Raw genomic sequence first — 23,838 nt, forward strand, 5'->3', positions numbered from 1 at the left:
AGATGATTGTTATGCCCCTTCCAGTTTGCCCAAAGAAGTGATGAAGTCGGTTTTTATGAATTTTAAGTCAGAGAAGCGGGAAAGGATCAGTAGTAACTTAAGCACATGTATGTTTTACGGCAGATTCTATGAAAATGAGGGATTTCAGCCGTATCTAAGTCTAGTCACTCGACCCTCCCACTGGTATGTTAATACCAGATTAAGGTTCGGGATAGTGCACCATTTGGTGGCCTACCCGTGTATTAAAAAACATCCGGTTGGCCCATGCCCATGTGATAATGTATCAGCTCAAAGCACCATGCACTTTCTTTTACTGTGTAACCTATATGGTAACTATCGTCAAGCCTACCTTAAGCCTATCCTGTTAAAATATGGAGTTAGGAGTATACAAGATGCTATGAAGTTGCTTTTTAAACCTTATCCTGCTGTTTGCTTTTTTACTGCCACCTTCCTCCTATTAGCTATCAAAGCAAGGCCTAGTATGCTTTTTTAACTATTTAAATGTCTTAATTATGCAATCTGTTTTGCAATTTTTTAATATGGTTATGTTTACTGTATTTGTTGTGTATTTGTTCTGCTTTTATGGACTTGTGTTTTAAGCTCTGAATAAAGCCTTATGAAATGAAATGAAATGATATCTTCCATCATACGGAAGATGCGGAGATTTCTTCTTTGATTGCAGTCCTCCTGCTCTGTAAGGTCTCTCCTTAGGGATGAGATAGACAGTTCAATGCTCTGAAGATGTTTAGTTTTGGTATTTGTGAAGTTTTCCACCGTACTTATTCTGGTTTCAGCATTTGACAGTCTTATTTTTAGGTCTCTAAAGTTTTGGGGGATTTCCGCCACTTTCAACTGAAGGAGATCCATGTTCGCTTTTGTGCCCTGAGCTACGTCATGTACGGTATTGAGCTTATGCAGGATAGCCTCTAAAGTAGAGGTGGAGTTTGAGCTGCCTTTAATCGGTGACTCCAAAATAGGTGGTGATTGCTTCAAGCATTTCAGGGTCGCTTTAGTGTCTCTGTCTTTCATGTTTCCCATAGCACCTTCCACCATGTATCCTGCTGAGTCTGATAGCATTAGTTTAGGAAAAGTAACAAACAAGATAAACAGCTGATTTATTCACTGTAGGACAGGAGCAGGCAGTTTGACCTATTAGATTAGGTCCCAGATTACTCTCAGTAAATCCAAAAGTTAAACAAGCAATGTCACTTGTCAGGGGCAGATTATATTCCCTCAGTTGTATCACTTGTGCTCCTGAGATCTAGAGAACATGTGAGTAAGGACTTGCATATTAGTATTTTACCTTGGAGCCTATCAGTGTAATCCTTGTATATCCAGAGATTACAAGGATTTGTAAGTGATATGTACTTACTTGAACACAGCTATTCCTAAAGCTTCTGCAAGCATTCAATGTCTTCTGTAGATGGTTTTCTCTAGCATACACTTGCTTTCACTTGCTTTCGCTGGCTTACACTTACACTTGCTTCCACTGGCTCACGCTGGCCCTCGCTGACCTTACAGGTTTCCACTGACTCCACTGGCTCCCTGTTTTACTGTCAGAAACTAAGGCTAAAAAAAAAAGGTCAGCTCAGTCTGGGCACATAGTATACTGGTTTGTTTGCTACTTTATTATTTTACTACATTCTTCTAATCCCACTTACTGTGCTTAAGTACTGCATCCATAGGCTACTTCCCCCAGCTTCTGACAACTTGTTTAGCCAGTATCGTGACAGACATCTGGTGCAGCAATTAACAGCAGGATTCCAGCAACTAGGGATGATTGTGGCAAACTGCGCAATTTGATTCAAAGGACCTGCAGATTAATGCATCCTGAATTAGAACATGTGTAGAGGGAGGGACCTCAGTGATGAAGGTGGTGAAGGAGGAAGTTGGCTCTGAATAAAAGTTACAGAGCCGCCAGTTTGGTAAGCTGAGGAGCCCCACATCAAGGCAAAGAGAACCGGGAACATACGTGAATACTAGAGCACTAGGGAGAATATTTGTCTTACTGCTGTATGATGATTAAATTCTTCCTCAGAGTGAAATCCATCCCGAACTCGAATCAGAGCTTCAGAACAATGACGCAGCTCATGGAACCAGAGCGGTGATCTGACACCGCCATCTTGGTTCAATCAAAGGCGAAACTTGGAAACCGTGAAAGCACTTCCTTGAGCGAAGTTCCAAGGTTTCCAAACCTACCGAGGGCCCACAGTATTCTGCCACTTGTGAATGTATTTGTTTTCACATACCAGTTGTCCCGGAGGGCATTCTGCACCGGCGATGTTGCGGAGCTCAGCAATGAGCAGCCATCTTATCCGCAAACCTGATCACACCCTCTGTTAGAGTGTAGTGCTTTAACTGAGTAAGCTGGCTATGCGACCCAGACACACAGGCCAGCACCTGTGACTTCACTATATAATATGAATACTGATTAAGAGTGATCCCTATGGTCTGAGCGGTGAAGAGAGTGGAGTGTATACAAAGGAGTTCTGAGGAAGCATCCACTCAGGAACAAATTCCAGGATAGCCATTGTCTTGAAGTGCTGCATTTGACCTGTCTCATGTTTAGCATTAAAGTGGACCCCGGTTATTGATCAAGTCAGTTGATTCACATCTTGGAGCAATGAATCACAACTTGTGAGAGACTCTAGGTTTCGTGGCCATTTATTTAAATCTTTTTTTATTTCAACATATTTTATTGGATTTACATCGAAAAAAATACACTTCAAGATAAAAAGGAGACATCAGGAAGTAGACTCATCACATACAGCAACGCCTGTGTACAAACATAGGATACATTACCAAGAGGCAGACACTTGAGTTATACTGATTATTACAATATATCCCACATCTCAAATGAGGCAAGAGTAGTCTACTGATGACTAAACGAATGCGCTGTCCGATTAGAAGCTTAAACTGGTGTAAAACGAGAAAAGGAGAAAATAACAGAAACGAAAGGGGGGCTGAAGAGGGTAACTGGGGGAGTGGGATCAATGTCTCAAGAAGCTAACTGATGAATGCCAGCAGGTACAATTGATGAATGCATGCGAGAATGAAGCCTAAGTGCACCCTATTAGGTAGCAAAGTACAATATTACTTGATGTAGTGTTGGAAACTCTAAATCATCTTGTTATTAACGAGCATGGCGGAAAATAGCCTCTTACATTTTACGTTGGTGCCCCTTAGGTACATAACCAAGAGAGATAAGAAAACTATCTTGTCCTGCAGAGGTCTCTTTGCCCAAAAAAGCATTTAAGAAAAAGATGAATAAGCAATAGGAGAAGCTCATAATCCCAATCAATATGTGGACTCACATAGGGTTGAGTGATCAGTTTCCAAAATAATACATTCATTCTGAATGCATAGCCTGTGGTGGAGGGGTGGAAGATAGTGTGAAGGCTGACTTCCAAGCTGGTTGGAAGAATAGCCGTATTACAAGTACAACTTTCATCATTGTCATCAATGATGAAAGTGGATCATTTTAGCCCTTTAGCTAGCAGAGATGATGGAGGATCGTCGTTGCTAGGTAAAGCAGTGATATTAGGCATGGTGAAATTTCAAATACGTTGGAGTAAATTCGTGAATTTCGCATTAATCTTTGACACAGATTTACAGAAAATTACGCAATAACTTTTCCTTTTGTAATTGAGAGTAGTTTGGGTGGAAAAATCCTAACATGAGAGCACATTTATTTATTAATGTTTTGCTGCGTTTAGCACTGTTCCTTGGTGCAAAATGCATCCTCGCGTCCATTTTGGATATGAGGGTGCATTTTCTGCAAAACCAATAGAGCTAAATGTCAGTGGTAAGTAGGGAGAAAATCCAACCCCAAGAGCACATTTTGCTTGCTATTCATGGTCTGTTGCATTTAGCGTTACTTCTCTGTGTGAAATGCATAGTTGCGTCCATTTTAGGTGCAAGGGGGCATTTGTTTTGCTAAGAAATAGTGCTAAATGCAGATTTACTCTTCTTACGTAATTCAAGCATAATCTTGCAGCATTTTGAAGTAATTCTGTGTGATTATGCTACACTGGTTTACACGAGTTACGACCAACCTTAGGTAATATGGCACTACCGAACAATAGTTGTAAACATTATAATTTAGCCTTCAAATGTAGATGAGCGGGCATTCTTTGAGTCATACCAACAAAAGTGCCTAACCAATTGGATACAATAACTGAATGTCACTCTGGAGCCTACAATCAGTGAGTGTCATGACGAGGGTAAGAGACAGATTGGGATCTCAAGTAATTTAAATGAAATTCTTAAAAACTCTGAGCTAGTGAATATGTGGAGGACACTGTATTAGTGTATAGAAATATATTCTCAATATTTCTTATCATTTCATTATGGCTGAAAACATGGAGATTGGCTGTTTCTACTCCACCTGTTGATTGGGTATTTGGGTTTAGAATGCTCAGTTACATAATACCAGCTCACTCTCTGTCACTACGGTTGGCTACCATTAAAACATAAATAGACTAGCTCACAAAGTTTTAAACAAGGTGCCTTAAAGAAGAATTGTGGAGGATGACCATGGGAGTTAGAGCAAAATTGTGATGATGATATTATAAAATGTTTTCTATATTTATATTTGAAAACAAGAAGTTAGAGATGCCATTTTGCTTTTGGCAGTAATGGGGCATCTGTAAAAAAAAATGCAGATGTTCTGTCCAACAAACTGTCTGCTCCCTGGCTTCATTTAAACTGGGGATCCTCTGTGTCTCTGAGAGCGTAGTCTCAGCCACCTCCACTGTCAGAACCACTGGTGAGCACTGCTCCACATGGCATCCCACGACTCACTCTATTTAGGGTTTAGCTTCCAACGCCATATTAAATAAGGATCAATGCCCCTCTTGTGCTTAGAAGCATTCCCACAGCACAGCAACATGCTTTTAATACAAACCCCTGATTTAGGGATTTGTGTTTGAGAATTGAAAAGAATGCCTGAAGGTCCATAGCACCCTGGGCCACCTGGCGTGATTACATTATGAGTTTCTGATTTGACACACAGAAGCTTGCAGAATATATCAGTGATTCTCTCCCTCCAAAATCACAAGGGCTATTTGAAAACAAAATTGAGATACTCATAAAAGTATGCACCTTAGGCAGACTAAGATTTTTGATGCTTTAGGGCAATCTGCTAAGCCTTGAGAAAGAGGTTGAAATCCATAAAACACGTACTGTTTGTGTTTAAAACTTCAGACACGGTTACCTTTATGGCCAATGAATAACGAGCAAAGAGAAGTTTGGTGACTGGGTGTTTTTTCACAATCGATTTGGCCAAGTATTCTAAAACACTGTCATTTTTCTAAGTTTCATTTTTTAAAGAAAGATTGAAAACATCTATTTATTGATTAGTGACAGGACGAATTATGTGATACACATTCGTATGATTATTTTACATGGAGAATAACATGAAAAATGTGTAATTCAAGCTATATTGTGTGAGAATCAATTATAATAGTTAAGAATGTATAAGGAAATGTTGCTCCTCATTGAATTTTATAATTGGTGGGTTAAGGGCATAGCAAACTTTAGTTCAAGTAGCATCTTCCTGGTTACCAGCAGCACTGCCCAAACAAGATGGAAATATCATCATATTGGGACACATTCTCAAAGGTCTTTGCATACTTAGTTTAAAAGTATGTGGTAACATTTGTATTTGTTTAAATATGTATTGACCTGTTAGACCTGGCCCTTTTGACATGTTCATCCCCAAACTTTTTGCCTTTTGCCTCCTATTTTTCTGTCCCTGTTTTTGTTGGCTATAGGATTCTGGGTACTTTACCACTGCTGATCCGTTCTAAAGTGCATATGCTCTCTGTATAAATTGGGACAATGATTGGTTATCCATGATTGGCATATTTGATTTACTGGGAAGTCCCTTGTAAAGTGCACTGTGTGTGCCCGGGCCTGTAAATCAAATGCTACTAGTGGGCTTTCAGCACTGGTTGTGCCACCCACATTTGTATCTCTGTAAATGTATCTCAGACCTACCACTGTAGTGTCTGAGCATTGTCCTGACAAGTGAACCCACTCGCTTGGCCCAAACCCCCCTTTTCCTTACATGTAAGACAACCCTAAGGTAGGCCCAAGGTACCCCCACGGTCAGAGTGCAGTGTATGTGAAAGGTAGGACATGTACTGGTGTGTGTGACATGTCCTGATAAGGAAATACTGTGTAATTAGTTGAAAGGCTATCTGTCATTGGGGTTGCACTGTACCATTTTTACATGTGTAACTTTCCATAGGGACAAGATAGACAAATGGAGTTTAGGCTCTCTGAACTCAGAATTTATTGACACATATTTTGTAAATTCTGTGTTTAAAAAAGGCTGCTTTTAGAAAGTGGGCATTTTCTTACTGTACCATTATGTGTGCCTCTGGCTGTTTTTTGTATTCAGCGTCTGCTGTGTGCGTGACAGGAGCTGTGATGTGCAGTAAAGCTAGACAGTCACTGGGGGGTTGAGGCGTGCCCTGCCTTGCCTGGGTGACTCATCACAGGGCTGAATAGAGCTGTTCTGCATTTAGAGTGGTGGGAGAAGTTTGACTTGCACCTGAATAGGCTGTGTCTCTTTTTTCACAATGCGGTCTCCACCCCCAGTGGTCATGCTGCACTGGGGAGGACAGGACTGGGTTCATAGACCCTTGAAACAAAGAGAACAATTACATTTTGGGGTATAAGTATTACATCTAAAACCCAGTAGCGGCTCCTCGAGGGAGTGCTGCTGGATGGTGGTGCGGGGCGGGGGAGGGGCAGAGTGAAGGGAAGTAAACTACAGCCGAACGGAGGTAAGTAAATAAATAAATAAAACGAATTACGTTGCGCACGCTGCATCACCATTTGGCGTTGCAGCAGTGCGCAATGTAATTTGTTTTATTTATTTTTTTACTTAGCAGAAAAAGCATTGGAATTTTTAATACATTGCTCATTAATTAACATTTAGTTGAATATTTAAAAAATAAATAAATACAACGATTTAGGAATCCTGTCATTCAAAAATTATGTGATACATTTTTACAACATACATAAAGGAACAAAACTTTAATGGTGAAGTGATCTGAGAAAGTACTTACCGAGGGCAATGCTTGCATGTACATAATTGATGCTTTTGTGTTTTGCGTTTTGTCTGGTATGAAAGTACATCCGTCTTCAAAAAGACCTGTCATTGTATCGTATCTGCATGCCCTCGGAGAGCAGGATTTTCCTTTGCATTCAATATATATGAATTCACCTTGAATATTGTTTGAACACCTTAAGTAGGACGATATTAGAAATCAGGAATAAACATGCATTTAACTGAAGGTATACAGCTATGTTTTAAAAAGGCAATGTGTTGGCCAATAAGAAAACATATTAATATTCTGATTTTGGTAATACAGCTTTTTACAAAGACATCTGATCTCCTAAGCCTCAGATTGCTTATGCTGTCGTTCAGGAGGGGGGTAACCTAGATGTTTGGGCTGGACTATCTCTTACGTGGCAGAGTCAAGGCTGATTGCAAGCAGTTGGGACCTATTTATAATGGCACCAATGAAAGCAAAATTAAGAAATGAAATTCACCAAAAGCAATTCTAAGTGATTCAGATTTTTTAGTACAAAAATTTAAAAAGAATGTCTAACTGCAAATTCAGTCACATTCCCATATAACAACATCGGTCGCTCCCAGAAATCAATTTAGTTCCTATGGTTCCTACTAAAAAAAAATCACAATCTATAGCCATGCATTCTGTTTTCTTGATGGCTAAAAGAAAATATTGAGAAGGGATAATAGTTTGAATCATAATTACTGCTCTGGCAATGGTGTTTTTGAAACGGTAACCACTGTTAGTCGCTGAGTGTCACCATATCAAATGTAACACATTCAGCTGCTTTTGTGTTTTTTACCAAAACATTTAATTTTGGAGCTAGTAGCAATTTAGAAAATAAATAAATATAGGTTTAAAAAACCAGGCATGAAAAATTATTTAGGGAAAAAAAATATAAATGGCTGAATGTATCAGACATGACACATGTTCATATGATGTATGAATGTATATGGTATATCTATAGTGTGAACCTAGCCAAAAGGCTGGTTGCCCATTTATTATGAGAAACAATATACGAGTAATTATATATGAAAAAATATTGTAAGACTCTGGGAGTTCTGTGACCTTTCAAAGTCAGCTGTTTGGAAAGGTCTTTTGTAATCTGCAATATACTTATGATGTATATTTTACCCCATATTTCATTATTCAGGTGTCACTGGAATTACACCAATCCCTCCTGAAGGTAATTTCTGTCTATAGTGGTGCATGTATTCATGCATGAAAAGAGTGTATATAACATTTCCATAAATTACAAATCCCTAAATGATTGGTCTAGAGGTATTACATCGACCACTTTCATTCAAATCAATTCGAAATCTTGATTCGATTATAAAATATAATCATAAAAAAACACCAAATTTAGTTGTTAAAGATGTGCTTCAACTACAAAAATTCAATAAGCTTCACGAGCCGACATTTCATAATAACTTTTAAAAAGAACCCCCAGTCACCCTCAATATTTGTGCAAGACACAAGGCAGGTCTGCATGGGTAGAACTGCATAGCTTCAACAAATTTATTAAAACTCGTTTGGAATAAATACCATAAAACCCACAAAAAAGACAAAGTTCAATTGTGTTTCATCTGAATAGCCATCGCAGGGACATTTACATATACTATTACAATCATATTGGCCCAGAGGGAAACCAATCTGAGAATTTATGACTCCTATCCTAAATCAAATTAAGAGAGCCCTTTCACAGTGCCCAAACCTTTAACAGATATACCTCAGTTCTCAGGGTTGCTTGTAATGCAGCATGATCCCTAACTGACTGTCTTTTCACATCCTCCCCTTCCCTCTCTCCTCGTCTTTTGTCCAGTAATTTCACATCCTGCCTATCAGTTTTACAAATAACAGGTGGATTGCTATAAAGATCAATCGATCGATCAAACAGCATTTGTAAAGTGCAACACTGACACCCCTAGGGGTATCTGGGTGCTGTGTCTCCATCAAGGAGCCAGGTCTTGAGTTTCTTTTTGAAGTCTGCCAGCGAGGGGCTGTACAGATCTGGGGGGAAAGTCGTTCCAGGTCTTGGCAGCAATGTGGGAGAAGGAGCAGCCACTGCTGCAGCTGCGACGGATGCGGGTGTGTGTGCGAGGGCAAGTTAAGAGGACTGCAGGTGTCTAGCAGGTTGGTGGAAGTTCAGTCGATGATTGAGGTAAAGGGGGTGGTGATGGACAGAGTTTCTGAATGATGCAGAATACTCTTACCAAGTCAAGACATCATGGTTTTAATCCATCACCGTTTTTTAGCTCACTGCACCATCCCAGCTCAGAACCTGGCTACATGCAAATTAGTCTGTACCTGTCCCAGTGCATGATGGGAACAGGGCAAACCAAACTACCAAGCCAATCTTATACTGGGAAGGAAACAGGCTTCCGGGGACCGGTTTCTGGCATCACAGCCTTCGTCGGCCCGGCTTGCCTGAATCCTGATGGTGCAATGAGCAAGGGACTCACGTCTGAGCAAACCCTCCCACACTGAGTGTGGATAAAATTGATTTGGGAAAAGGGGGTGGTGATGGACAGAGTTTCTGAATGATGCAGAATACTCTTACCAAGTCAAGAGATCATGGTTTTAATCCATCACCGGTTTTTAGCTCACTGCACCATCCCAGCTCAGAACCTGGCTACATGCAAATTAGTCTGTACCTGTCCCAGTGCATGATGGGAACAGGGCAAACCAAACTACCAAGCCAATTCCTATACTGGGAAGGAAACAGGCTTCCGGGGACCGGTTTCTGGCATCACAGCCTTCGTCGGCCCGGCTTGCCTGAATCCTGATGGTGCAATGAGCAAGGGACTCACGTCTGAGCATACCCTCCCACACTGAGTGTGGATAAAATCGATTTGGGAAAAAGGGGGTGGTGATGGACAGAGTTTCTGAATGATGCAGAATACTCTTACCAAGTCAAGAGTTCATGGTATTAATCCATCACCGTTTTTTAGCTCACTGCACCATCCCAGCTCAGAACCTGGCTACATGCAAATTAGTCTGTACCTGTCCCAGTGCATGATGGGAACAGGGCAAACCAAACTACCAAGCCAATTCTTATACTGGGAAGGAAACAGGCTTCCGGGGACCGGTTTCTGGCATCACAGCCTTTGTCGGCCCGGCTTGCCTGAATCCTGATGGTGCAATGAGCAAGGGACTCACGTCTGAGCATCGGGGTCCAGGGAAGACATGGCTTGGCAGTTCGGGCTGGACTGTTCCCATGAGGCACAGGGTCAAGACTGATTTGCATATGGCCATGTCTAAACTGGGGTGGTGCAGTGGGCAAAAGAACGATGGATTTAACCCAGATCTCTTGACTGGGGGAGAATGTATGCATTGTCAGCATTCCGTCCATCATTTGTTTGTTGTAACGCTTTTCGCCCTAAGTGGGATGGGTATTCCCAGACGTGGGACCCGTGCTCACTACGCCACTGGAGTCAAGCTATCCTGGCTGATGACGGCTGATAACCAGAAACCGGTCCTAGGATGCTTGATTCCAGTCCAGGGAAGACATGGCTTGGCAGTTCGGGCTGGACTGTTCCCATGAGGCACAGGGTCAAGACTGATTTGCATATGGCCATGTCTAAACTGGGGTGGTGTAGTGGGCAAAAGAACGATGGATTTAACCCAGATCTCTTGACTGGGGGAGAATGTATGCATTGTCAGCATTCCGTCCATCATTTGTTTGTTGTAACACTTTTCGCCCTAAGTGGGATGGGTATTCCCAGATGTGGGACCCGTGCTCACTACGCCACTGGAGTCAAGCTATCCTGGCTGATGACGGCTGATAGCCAGAAACCGGTCCTAGGATGCTTGATTCCGGTCCAGGGAAGACATGGCTTGGCAGTTTGGGCTGGACTGTTCCCATGAGGCACAGGGTCAAGACTGATTTACATATGGCCATGTCTAAACTGGGGTGGTGTAGTGGGCAAAAGAACGATGGATTTAACCCAGATCTCTTGAGGGGGGGAGAATGTATGCATTGTCAGCATTCCGTCCATCATTTGTTTGTTGTAACGCTTTTCGCCCTAAGTGGGATGGGTATTCCCAGACGTGGGACCCGTGCTCACTACGCCACTGGAGTCAAGCTATCCTGGCTGATGACGGCTGATAGCCAGAAACCGGTCCTAGAATGCTTGATTCCGGTCCAGGGAAGACATGGCTTGGCAGTTCGGGCTGGACTGTTCCCATGAGGCACAGGGTCAAGACTGATTTGCATATGGCCATGTCTAAACTGGGGTGGTGTAGTGGGCAAAAGAACGATGGATTTAACCCAGATCTCTTGACTGGGGGAGAATGTATGCATTGTCAGCATTCCGTCCATCATTTGTTTGTTGTAACGCTTTTCGCCCTAAGTGGGATGGGTATTCCCAGACGTGGGACCCGTGCTCACTACGCCACTGGAGTCAAGCTATCCTGGCTGATGACGGCTGATAGCCAGAAACCGGTCCTAGGATGCTTGATTCCGGTCCAGGGAAGACATGGCTTGGCAGTTCGGGCTGGACTGTTCCCATGAGGCACAGGGTCAAGATTGATTTGCATATGGCCATGTCTAAACTGGGGTGGTGTAGTGGGCAAAAGAACGATGGATTTAACCCAGATCTCCTGACTGGGGGCGAATGTATGCATTGTCAGCATTCCGTCCATCATTTGTTTGTTGTAACGCTTTTCGCCCTAAGTGGGATGGGTATTCCCAGACGTGGGACCCGTGCTCACTACGCCACTGGAGTCAAGCTATCCTGGCTGATGACGGCTGATAGCCAGAAACCGGTCCTAGGATGCTTGATTCCGGTCTAGGGAAGACATGGCTTGGCAGTTCGGGCTGGACTGTTCCCATGAGGCACATGGTCAAGACTGATTTGCATATGGCCATGTCTAAACTGGGGTGGTGTAGTGGGCAAAAGAACGATGGATTTAACCCAGATCTCTTGACTGGGGGAGAATGTATGCATTGTCAGCATTCCGTCCATCATTTGTTTGTTGTAACGCTTTTCGCCCTAAGTGGGATGGGTATTCCCAGACGTGGGACCCGTGCTCACTACGCCACTGGAGTCAAGCTATCCTGGCTGATGACGGCTGATAGCCAGAAACCGGTCCTAGGATGCTTGATTCCGGTCCAGGGAAGAAATGGCTTGGCAGTTCGGGCTGGACTGTTCCCATGAGGCACAGGGTCAAGACTGATTTGCATATGGCCATGTCTAAACTGGGGTGGTGTAGTGGGCAAAAGAACGATGGATTTAACCCGGATCTCTTGACTGGGGGAGAATGTATGCATTGTCAGCATTCCGTCCATCATTTGTTTGTTGTAACGATGATTGAGGTAGGCAGGTCCTAGGTCCTAAAAAGATGAGACATTCCCAAGGGGTAAAGTCCTTTAGGACGAAGCCTGAATCACGCTGTGCCTTCACAGCGCCGGCAACAGAAAGAATGAGTCTTTAGCACGCAATCATTCTGCACGAAAGTCGTTACAACGACTTGCTTTAGGGGGCGCAATGGTGGAGTGGTGTTGGAATTAAAGTCCAACACCTTCTCAACTGTTGTGTAGACTGGTGTTGAAATAGTAAATTAAGCTATTCCAATATCCAGTGCCCCCCTAAGGCAAGTCATTAAAACGACTTGCGTGCAGAACAAATGTGTGCTAAAGACTCATTCGTTCAAATACCACAGTTCCTAAGGCATGCATGAAAAACGCTTATGGAATTCTGTCATACATTCATTCCCAAGCTCTCAAGAGTTGCTTTAAATTGTGAAAGCCAATGTAATTTAAGGCCATTATCTCATTATGCAATCACTAGTGATAAGTTGATTAGAACTACTTGAGGATTCAACCAGAAAGAAAGTCAAACAGTAATGGAGCACATATAATGGAATCCTCAATGAATGAAACTCCCAGCTCTTCATGAAATATATATCTAGGAATTAAAGAAAGTAAGCACAGAAGACATTGAAGGATCTTGGTCCTCCTCCAGTTGCAAAACATGGGTGTTGGCATACCCCAGACTCCAGAACCATAGCTACAAGGACACATTGCCTCTTATTAATTCCTAACAGGGTGCAAGCTGCTGACTTCCAATCATGGAGGATATGTTAAAAACAGCACGCTCAGACTGCCTACATTTTTTACTTCTGGTACATAAGGTGTTTCACAACAAGATGATGAAAGGGGTGCTGAAATCTTTTAACCCCTCACCCCAGTCACAGATCTGGGTTGAATCCATTATTGTTGTGCTCACTATGCCACTCCAGTTTGGATCCAGCCATATGCAAATCAGTCTTGACCTTGTTCCTCATGGGAGGAGTCCAGCCCTAACTGCCAGGTCCTTGCTGGACTGGAAACTAGCATCCTATGACCGATTGCAGGGTCCCACTCCTCATCAGACAGACTAGCTTTTATCCAGTGGCACAGCGAGCAAGGGACCCACATCTGGGCATACCCTTGGCCACTTAGGGCGAACATAGCAAACACAACAAGATGATGGACGGAGTGCTGAAACCTTTTAACCACTCAACACCAGTCACAGATCCGGGTTTAATACATCGTTTTTTTGCTCACTATGCCACGCCAGTTTGGACCCAGCCATGTGCAAATCAGTCTTGACCATGTTCCTCGTGGGGACAGTTCAGCCTGAACTGTTAGGCAAGGTCCTCCCTGGACCGGAAACAAGCATCCTAAGACTGGTTATAGGGTTTCACACCCGTCAGCCAGACTAGCTTGAATCCAGTGGCACAGCGAGTAAGGGACCCACGTCTGGGCATACTCATAGCCACTTAAGGCGACCATAGCAAACACAACAAGATGATGGACGGAGTGCTGAAACCTTTCTACCACTCACCCCCTGTCACATATCTGGGTTTAATCCATTGTTTTTTTGTTCACTATGAGGGGTGATGCCCCGAAACTGGTCCGAGGATGCTTGGTTCCGGTCCAGTGAGGACCTGACTTGGCAATTCGGGAACAGGGTCAAGACTGATTTGCATATGGCTGGGTCCAAACTGCGCTGGCTTGGTGGACAAAACAATGATGAATTAAACCCTGATCTGTTGACGGGGGGTTGAATGTTTGCATTGTTCAGCATTCCGCCCATCATCTGTTCTATCTGCTTTTCTTTTTAAATAAGTTTTTACTCCAGGAATTTGTGGAATCAAAAAGAATACCAATATAGGGAAATTAATGAACCTTCAGCATAATATTGCCCAGATCAAGCTCAGTCATAAAATCCATGAACGCAGCGACCAACTGCTCCAAGCTTCTCGAGGTAGGCATCAAAAGTAATGCATCGTCTGCATATAATAAAGCTGGGACCAGTGATGAATTGATTTTGGGTATGTCAAGGTCACATTTAATCAATCACTTATTTCAAATTGATAATTTAGAAAGTAAACAAAATAGGCACGAGGATGCAACCCATCCTTACTCCAAGTTCAAGACCATCAGGACCGAAGTGCACTCTAGCCTCCAGATCCAAGTGTATATCAGCGAGAAAGTGCACCAGAGGGGCATCTAGACCAATTCCAAGATGATTTGCCAAAGTTTTGATTGATTGACTTGATCAAACTCACAAGAGAGATCTATGAAGGCCAGGTACATAGAGCAGTGCTTCGCTATAATGTGTTTACCAAGAACCAAATGAAGAATCAAGTACTGCTCCAAGGTACCTAAGTCCCCACGGAACCCATATTACTATGGGTTATTAATGTAATTTTCCTTGTGTATTCTCTGATCTTGTTAAAGATAACTCTATCCAGGATTTTGACACTAGAGCCGATAAGTGAGATGGGTCTATAACAACCAGGCTATAACCGATTCTATTTTTTTAAATAGGTACGATAGTTGAAGACAACCAGAATCTGTAGATCTGATTATTAGAAATGTTATTAAAGACGCTGGTGAGAAGGGGAGCACAAAGTTCTATATTACTCTTAAATGGATCCATGGCTACCCCATTGAGCCCTGGTGTTTTGTTTGAGTAGCTCTTTTGTAAGGCATGACTGACCTCCCATAACTCAAAGGAAAGATCTTGGCATAAGGCATGGTATGGAAAATCAGCTCTCAAAGTAAGAGGGCCTTGATTGGTAAATTTTAGAAAGATGGGTGACCGACTGCTCTGATATTATATGCATACTTAAACTTGTTAGATTATCATCACCAGCTCTTCGAGCTCTGGCAAACTCTAAAAGCCTTTAGTACTCATGGTTTCACAAACAAGGGCCTATTAATCCCACTTTTGCTTTTTGATTTTGCTCTTCCTGTGTTTAATAGCATCCTAAGAGAATAGGCTACAGGGGGCAATCAAACTAGTGTCCCTTGGTTTAGATTTCAAAGCGGACCATAAACATAACGAACTGGATGTCCAGTAGGTGCCTAATGGTGTAACCATAACATTCAATCTTAGTTTGAGCTATGTTGATAGACCACCCTTTGCCCTGACAGAACACAAAGGAACAGTTGGGATAAAGCGCAAATCGAAATCAACAGGCAATATGTTTGAGATGGCTCAACTTTCACTGATTAAAACAATGTTATATAAACATATAAAGAATAGCCACTAGTCAGAATTTATTTTTGTTATTAGCCCAGCAATAATTCAACTTAAGATTCTCAAAGCAGGGGAGATATTAATCAGCCACTGGGCATGTTTGTATCCTCATGTGCTACCACCTCAGTTTTGATGTCTAGTGACACGGGGTCTGGTCAGTCCTGGTCATCAAGACTCAGTAGGGGAAGGAGTCTATTTTGTGTGGCAACAGCACTCTCAGTTGAATAGGCTGGGTCACTGCTGGAAAGGCCACTCTAGTGTTTACAGAGATCTATCAGATTCTATAGAAGTAACCAAGATTCAAAACCTCAATACATGAGTTTGACCTATGAGGAAGCCTGAACTGTGCAAGTAAAATGCACACAAAACTAGGCATTTGGAAATGAATAACCACACAATCACCCTTCCTAGATTTTTCAGGAGGAACACACTCAAGACACTCTTCTGGTGAACAAGATTTGGTTGGAATCACATACATTAAAAGTTAAATTCCGGGAGAAAAAATGCACAACGTTATACTTTGGCTGTTACCTATTATGAAATTGTTCAGCAGACAAAACGCAAACATTTGCCAAAATGATTACATATTGACAGGCTTCCGGTGCAAGGCTAAATGTCGGCAACTTGATTGAAAAGGTGCCCAGGCATATCCTAGGGGCAGGTTTGTTTTCTGAACCATAAGTGACTATTCCGCTGTCTGCACCCAAATGTCTGTTCAGGATAATGGATACAGAAATATTATCATTTGGTCTGGCAGTGACCATCCTAGGTGCCACTGTGGGCAGAGTGGGTAAAAACATTAGGCAGACAAGTTATCACCCAGACAGTCAGCAACAGCATCCTGAAACCCTAAACCCGCAGTACAGTTAAATGCTGTAGCCCAATCATCTCTCCCTAACCCCTAACAGTTTCTCAGTTTTTTCCATCCTATCAGATAGTGGAAGTAAAAGCTCCATAAATGCAGAGCAGATTCTGGAGCAAAGTTTATTCAGCAGTAAATCCTCCAATGTAGTATAGTTAAGTTGGGCTCTACAACTCGCCTGAAGTTTAGGTAGATGAGATTTGTTTTGCTTTTACGTTAGCTCACAAATAAATGAGAGAGCAACCCTTCAAACAAAAGGGACAGGGTTTGAATACCTATCAACAAGAAAAGGTCCCTCTTGTGTATCCTCTATATACTTATAAACGTATCTGTATTCTTTTCCCTCACAAACATTTAATCACCACTCTATCATGCTACCAACCACTCTATGAGATCTGTTTATTGCAAAAATATCTGTCCTTTTACTAAAAATAATGCAAATAGTATTATCAACAATATAAAATCTCATAAAACAGTTTCAAAGTTCATTGCATTCAGTACCATCAAAAAAGGTTCACAACATAATCAGTCAGCATTGCATATAACAAAACCCCTTCTGTTTTTGCTATATTTCTTCAGTATTTTCCTATACCAGTGTGATTAACTATATTTCATTAATAAGAATCATATCAATCATTAATGCTTCATACATAAGGTAAGAAAAAATCTTCTTAAATATATGCAACACAAATGAACCCCTTCTAAAGGCTTAGATAACCATATTGCAAATTATCAAAATATCTGAAAAACAGTATTACAGATTGTCAAGTTGTCGATGAGGCATTTTGGTGGTACTCAATTGGTTAACCCCACTTTCTTCAGGACGAAATATAAAATCCAGTGATGTTCTCTTTTCATTTTCTCTCAAGATGGTATAGGCGCCAAATGAGGTTAGGTAGATCACCTTCGTAGTTTTGATTGTGCTTCCCATACAGTTATTCTCACAACAATTTGATACCCAAGATCAGCTTCGTGCCAACCATCGATTCATTCTTCGGGAATATAACGTATCCAAACAACTTGCCAGTTCCTGGCTATGGTACATCAGAGTGGGGTTTATTCTGACTTGTCCTTCCTTGTTTAATGATTATTTTATTCTGTGGGGCATTGGAATCTTCCTTCTGCCCTTGTGTTCGGTTAAAATCAAAGAACTCGTCTAGCCAAATGGCAGACTCGATCGGCTAGATGAGTTCTTTGATGCTGGGTGCATTTATGCTAGGTTTGCTCCACCCCATCTGCATACACGATCCGGTGCGTAGAAGTCGTGGCAGTACACCTCCCAAGGACTCCCCCAACAGGCTTGGGTATCCCAGGATACCGTCTATGGAACAAGCGCAATAACCTAAGGGCATGAACATGGCCAGCAGGTTTCCATGTTCGGTCCTCCACACCATACCCCTTCCATTGGACCAAATATTGCAATCTATGTCTCACTCTCCGGGAATCCACAATAGTCCCCATTTCATATGCAGGCACATAAGCTACCACTGCGGGGGGTGTTGTACAGGTAATCTCATCCCAGACACCACCGGCTTCAACAAGGAAATAGTAAATCAAAGTAGAGAGAAGTTCCAATTTCATGGCTACAGGATTAACCATTTTTATAATTTTACATGGGCCACTGAAGCAGGGCTTGAACTTACGGGTTCCTTTCACTGCTATGTTTTGTGTGGACAACCACAATTTCACATAATCAGGGGACGGGCCGCAATTTAAATCCGGATTCCCCTTGTACACAACATTAGCTTTATCCAAATTAATCTGATCTGTCTTCTGTGTATCATGTATATGATCAAAGAACTCTAGAGCAGTAGGAGAAGAAGTAGAAGCAGGAGGAGGTAAAAGCAAGGAACGAGAATGGAATCCATAATTATAGTAAAAGGGATAAAGACCAATGGCAGAATTCATTCCATTGTTGAAAGCAAATTCAGCTGCCCATAAATAGGTGTCCTAATCTGAAGAGGGTTGTAGCAATTGGCACCGTAAGTATTGCTTGCTGCATTGGTTCACTCTCTCAGTCTGACCATCTGTCTGGGGATGACGGCCAGATGAAAGACAAACATCAATCTGCAACAAGGTACCCAACCCCTTCCAAAACTTGTATACAACCTGGAGAACCCGATCTGAAACCATCACAGAAAGGAGTCCATGTAATCTCATTATATGTCACAAGAATACAGTGGCTTAGTCTTTAGACGTAGGTTTATCTTTCATAGAAATGAAGTGTGACATCTTTGTTAACGTCTACTATGACCAAAATTACTGTGCAACCTTGGGTGGTTTTTGGTAGTTCCACGATAAAATCCATAGAAATAGAATGCCACGGGCTAGGGGGTGTTGGCATTGGAATTAATAGACCAGCTGGGCCTTGGTGGGAGCTTTGACTTTGAGCACATATGACATCTTTGAATGTACTCTTGGGTGTCATCAGCCATGGGGGCCACCAAAAGGATTAAGCATTTCTAATGATTTCTTTTAGCCTGGATGCCCAAAGAGCCTGTGTGTGTAGACCATTCTATGGCTTGATGTTGTAAAGGTGGCATGGGAATAACTAAACCCTTTTGAATATAAAGAAGATTTTGTACACTCACACCGTTATGTTTCTGTTCTAGTTCTTCAACTTCCTTACAGCTATGTCCTTGTAATGACTCATTACTAAAGTTCTCTTAAGAACATAAGGCCTCCAATATAGGTTCTCTTGCTATGGTAGGAGGATGATCAATAGTTGTTTCCATCGCTTCATAGCTAAATGAGACAAGGCATCCATTTAATCATGCTTTTTGCCTGCTTGGTATTGGGTCCAGAGCAATTATCTCATCTTCAGAGCTCGTGCTGATTTTAAAAATTGTAAGTTCCTATGATCTGTGAGGACAGTGACGGTATGTAGAGCACCCAACAGATACCGGCGTAATTCTTCAAATGCATGCTTTATTACAAGGAGTTCTCTATCTCCAACAGAGTAGTTTTGTTCGGCTGGATTCAATTTATGACAATAAAAGGCAACAGGATGTAAACATCATGTTTCCTTATCTCTTTGAGAAAAGACTCCCCCAGTAGCTACCTGTGATGCATCAGCCTCAACTATGAAGGGATGGGATGAGTCAGGGTGCTTTAATATGAAAGTGGTGACAAAGGCATCTTTCAGTTTCGTAAATGCCTATCAGCAGCTGGTGTCCAGCAGAATGCAAACCTTTTTTTTTTTAACAATTTAGTGATGGGAGATGCCAAGGCTGAGAAGTTATCAATAAAAAGCCTATCAAATTTGGAGAATCTTAAAAAACTCTGTACTTCTTTTACTGAATGAGATGACTGCCAACTTGTTATTGCATTTATATGTTTTGAGGATCCATGCTCAGCCCATTCTGGGATAACACAAACCCCAAAATGGGGACTTTCGACATGTTGAACTCACATTTACCTAGTTTTACGTATAGTTGGTTGTCTCTTAATCTCTCTAAACCAGCCCTCACATGTCCAATATGCTCTGCTGTAGAAGAGGAGCAAACCAGAATGTCATCTATATATGCTACAGCACATGTGTCCAGCATGTGTCTCAAGGCTTCATTTATATAAAATTAAAACACAGCAGGGGTGTTACAAAGGCCGAATGGCATCACAAGATACTCAGAGAATCCAAATTTAGTGAGGAATGCAGTTTTCCTTTCATTGCCTTCTTGAAACCTCACCAAATGATACACCCCTCTCAGGTTAAGCGTAGTGAAAATCCTTGCATTCTTAACCTGATCCAGCAAGGATTTAATTAACGGTAAAGAGTAACAATTGTTTTATAGTGATATCCTTGAGAGATCTTTAATCAATGCAGCATCTGAGACCACCCTCCATTATTGGAATTTAAAAAAGAGGAAAGGAACCTGGTACAGGGTATTTGTGCTCCTATATTTAAATCAATACAGCAGTTGTAGGGTCTATGTGGTGAGAGGGTAGATGCCTTTTTTAAATCAAAAACATCTACCAAATCATGGTAACATGGGGGCAATATAGGTATAATGGAATCCGTGACTACTGCTATTTCTTTCTGAGTTCCCTGTTCTCGAAGGCAATGGGTCCTACAAAACTCAGAATGAAAACACAAGGAATGATTTTTCGAATCTATGGCTGGATTGTGGTGAACTCACCAAGGAATGCCCAAAATAGCAGGAAACTGGGGTGAATGAGTGAGATCAAACTGCACAGTTTCGATATGTTGATCATGTATCATGAGATTCAGTTCATCAGTAGCATGGGCTATAGGGCCAGATTTTATATTGCTCCTGTCAATGGTTTTGACCTTGTCTATAATAGTCTTCGACATTAAAGGAAGCTCTATTTGTTTGGCCCATTGTATATCTATTACATTTCCTGTAGCACCAGAATCTATCATTGTTTGAACTTTGATTGACTGATTTGCCCATTGGCGTTAGGCCTTTGCAAAGAAATAATGGTGAGAGATCAGGGAATTGTTCTGAGCTATGAGTTGGGAGGCAATTAATCCTGATCTACCTGAATTACTAGTGTCCACAGACTTCGGGCTCAGTAGTTTCCTGATGCGCTGCATCTCTTAGGTTTTGCGGTATTATCACGTCAAAATTGACCTTGTTTCCCACAGTAGTCTCTCTTCTTAACTAAGCGGACCACTGATACTTCCTATTTGTATAGGCTCAGGATCTTCTGCAGATCTTTCAGGTTCTACTTTCTTTACTTAGTGGATCACAAATTTAGTGTCAAGGTGCCCTTTTCCTCTGTGACTCTCATGTAATCGATGGTCTAATTTGACTACAAGGTTGATGGGAGCATTGCACGATTCTAGGAGATCCACTACCTGGGTGAATATGTCTTTTAACTCATCTTTGTGTCCTTTATAAAAGAGAGCACTACGCTTCACCTTGAGACACCCTGCCTCTGCCACTAATCTATTGAAACTGGATATATAGGTCTTTAAATCCTTAGAACTTTGTTTCAAATTCAAGAGCTCAGTATCAACAGATTGCATAAAGGAGTGTCTATCGAACAATCTACGTAGCTCATCTTTGAAATCATCATAATTGTAAACTAAAGGGTCATTCCATTCTACTAATGGAATGGACCAAGTGGCAGCAGTTTCACCTAAATACAGAAAAACAATGGGTACTTTAGCTTGTTCAGTGCAAAAGCATGATGCCTTGCATATGAAGTGCAACTAACACTGATTTATGATTGTAGTGAATTTGGTAGGTTCTCCTATAAACCATTCAAGAGGAGCTCATGGTATAGCGGAAGGAGCAGTTATATGGAATACACAATGACTTGCACTAGGTGAGGAAGGAGCAGGAAAGAACAAATTGCCTGTCGCTGCTGTAGCACGTATAGAGCATTGCTGTAAAGTGCCTACCCTAAGTGTAAGCGTTACAACAAACAAATGATGGACGGAATGCTGACAATGCATACATTCTCCCCCAGTCAAGAGATCTGGGTTAAATCCATCGTTCTTTTGCCCACTACGCTACCCCAGTTTAGACATGGCCATATGCAAATCAGTCTTGACCCTGTGCCTCATGGGAACAGTCCAGCCCGAACTGCCAAGCCATGTCTTCCCTGGACCGGAATCAAGCATCCTAGGACCGGTTTCTGGCTATCAGCCGTCATCAGCCAGGATAGCTTGACTCCAGTGGCGTAGTGAGCACGGGTCCCACGTCTGGGAATACCCATCCCACTTAGGGCGAAAAGCGTTACAACAAACAAATGATGGACGGAATGCTGACAATGCATACATTCTCCCCCAGTCAAGAGATCTGGGTTAAATCCATCGTTCTTTTGCCCACTACGCTACCCCAGTTTAGACATGGCCATATGCAAATCAGTCTTGACCCTGTGCCTCATGGGAACAGTCCAGCCCGAACTGCCAAGCCATGTCTTCCCTGGACCGGAATCAAGCATCCTAGGACCGGTTTCTGGCTATCAGCCGTCATCAGCCAGGATAGCTTGACTCCAGTGGCGTAGTGAGCACGGGTCCCACGTCTGGGAATACCCATCCCACTTAGGGCGAAAAGCGTTACAACAAACAAATGATGGACGGAATGCTGACAATGCATACATTCTCCCCCAGTCAAGAGATCTGGGTTAAATCCATCGTTCTTTTGCCCACTACGCTACCCCAGTTTAGACATGGCCATATGCAAATCAGTCTTGACCCTGTGCCTCATGGGAACAGTCCAGCCCGAACTGCCAAGCCATGTCTTCCCTGGACCGGAATCAAGCATCCTAGGACCGGTTTCTGGCTATCAGCCGTCATCAGCCAGGATAGCTTGACTCCAGTGGCGTAGTGAGCACGGGTCCCACGTCTGGGAATACCCATCCCACTTAGGGCGAAAAGCGTTACAACAAACAAATGATGGACGGAATGCTGACAATGCATACATTCTCCCCCAGTCAAGAGATCTGGGTTAAATCCATCGTTCTTTTGCCCACTACGCTACCCCAGTTTAGACATGGCCATATGCAAATCAGTCTTGACCCTGTGCCTCATGGGAACAGTCCAGCCCGAACTGCCAAGCCATGTCTTCCCTGGACCGGAATCAAGCATCCTAGGACCGGTTTCTGGCTATCAGCCGTCATCAGCCAGGATAGCTTGACTCCAGTGGCGTAGTGAGCACGGGTCCCACATCTGGGAATACCCATCCCACTTAGGGCGAAAAGCGTTACAACAAACAAACAATCACCACCCCCTTTTGTACCGCTTTGTTCGCCATAAGTTGGCAGGGTATGCTCAGACGTGAGTCCCTTGCTCACTTTGCCACTGGATTCAAGCAAGCCTGGCTGAAGACGGCTGAAATGCCAGAAACCGGTCCTAGGAAGCTTGTTTCCGGTCCAGGGAAGACATGGCTTGGCAGTTCAGGCTGGACTGTTCCCATGAGGCACAGGGTCAGACTGATTTGCATATGGCCATGACTGAACTGGGGCGGCAGAGTGGGCTAAAGAACGGTGATGGATCAAACCCAGATCTGTTGACTGGGTGTGAGTGTTTGATTGTTTCTGATGCTCCGTCCATCACCACCCCCTTTTGTACCCTAAGTGTAAGGGCTTGTGAATTTTTTGCAGATTCCCTAACATATGGGCTAAATCTGCCAGAGTTATCTGGTGCTCTTTCATCTTGCCCAGACAGGAAGTAAAGTTGGGCTTCACGTTCTGTAATTCTCACCCGAGGTTTCCACCGTGGCGAGATGCAAGTTCCGAAGTGAAGTACCAACTTCCTTCACCCACCAATAATGCCCAACAATGTCAAAGCCAGAAATGGTGAGATGAGGGAAGAGGGGAAACAAGGGAAGAGAAAAGACACACATTCCACAGAAATGTAGGAGAAGATTCAGAACTTTTCTAT

At 42.6% G+C, this 23,838-nt stretch overlaps 1 protein-coding gene across 1 annotated transcript in view; it reads right to left on the reverse strand.

Moving 5' to 3' along the window:
* LOC146834644 (calcium-activated chloride channel regulator 3A-1-like) overlaps positions 1-23,838 on the reverse strand; it is a 637,940-nt gene that overhangs the window by 390,308 nt on the left and 223,794 nt on the right. Inside the window, exon 5 of the mRNA XM_085602115.1 lies at positions 7,080-7,257. Within this exon, the coding sequence (XP_085458241.1) occupies positions 7,080-7,257 (178 nt within the window). The remainder of the gene's footprint in view (positions 1-7,079; positions 7,258-23,838) is intronic.

This window comes from Triturus cristatus, chromosome 4_2 (assembly GCF_964204655.1).
Source record: "Triturus cristatus chromosome 4_2, aTriCri1.1, whole genome shotgun sequence".
In the NCBI taxonomy this organism is placed as follows: domain Eukaryota; kingdom Metazoa; phylum Chordata; class Amphibia; order Caudata; family Salamandridae; genus Triturus; species Triturus cristatus.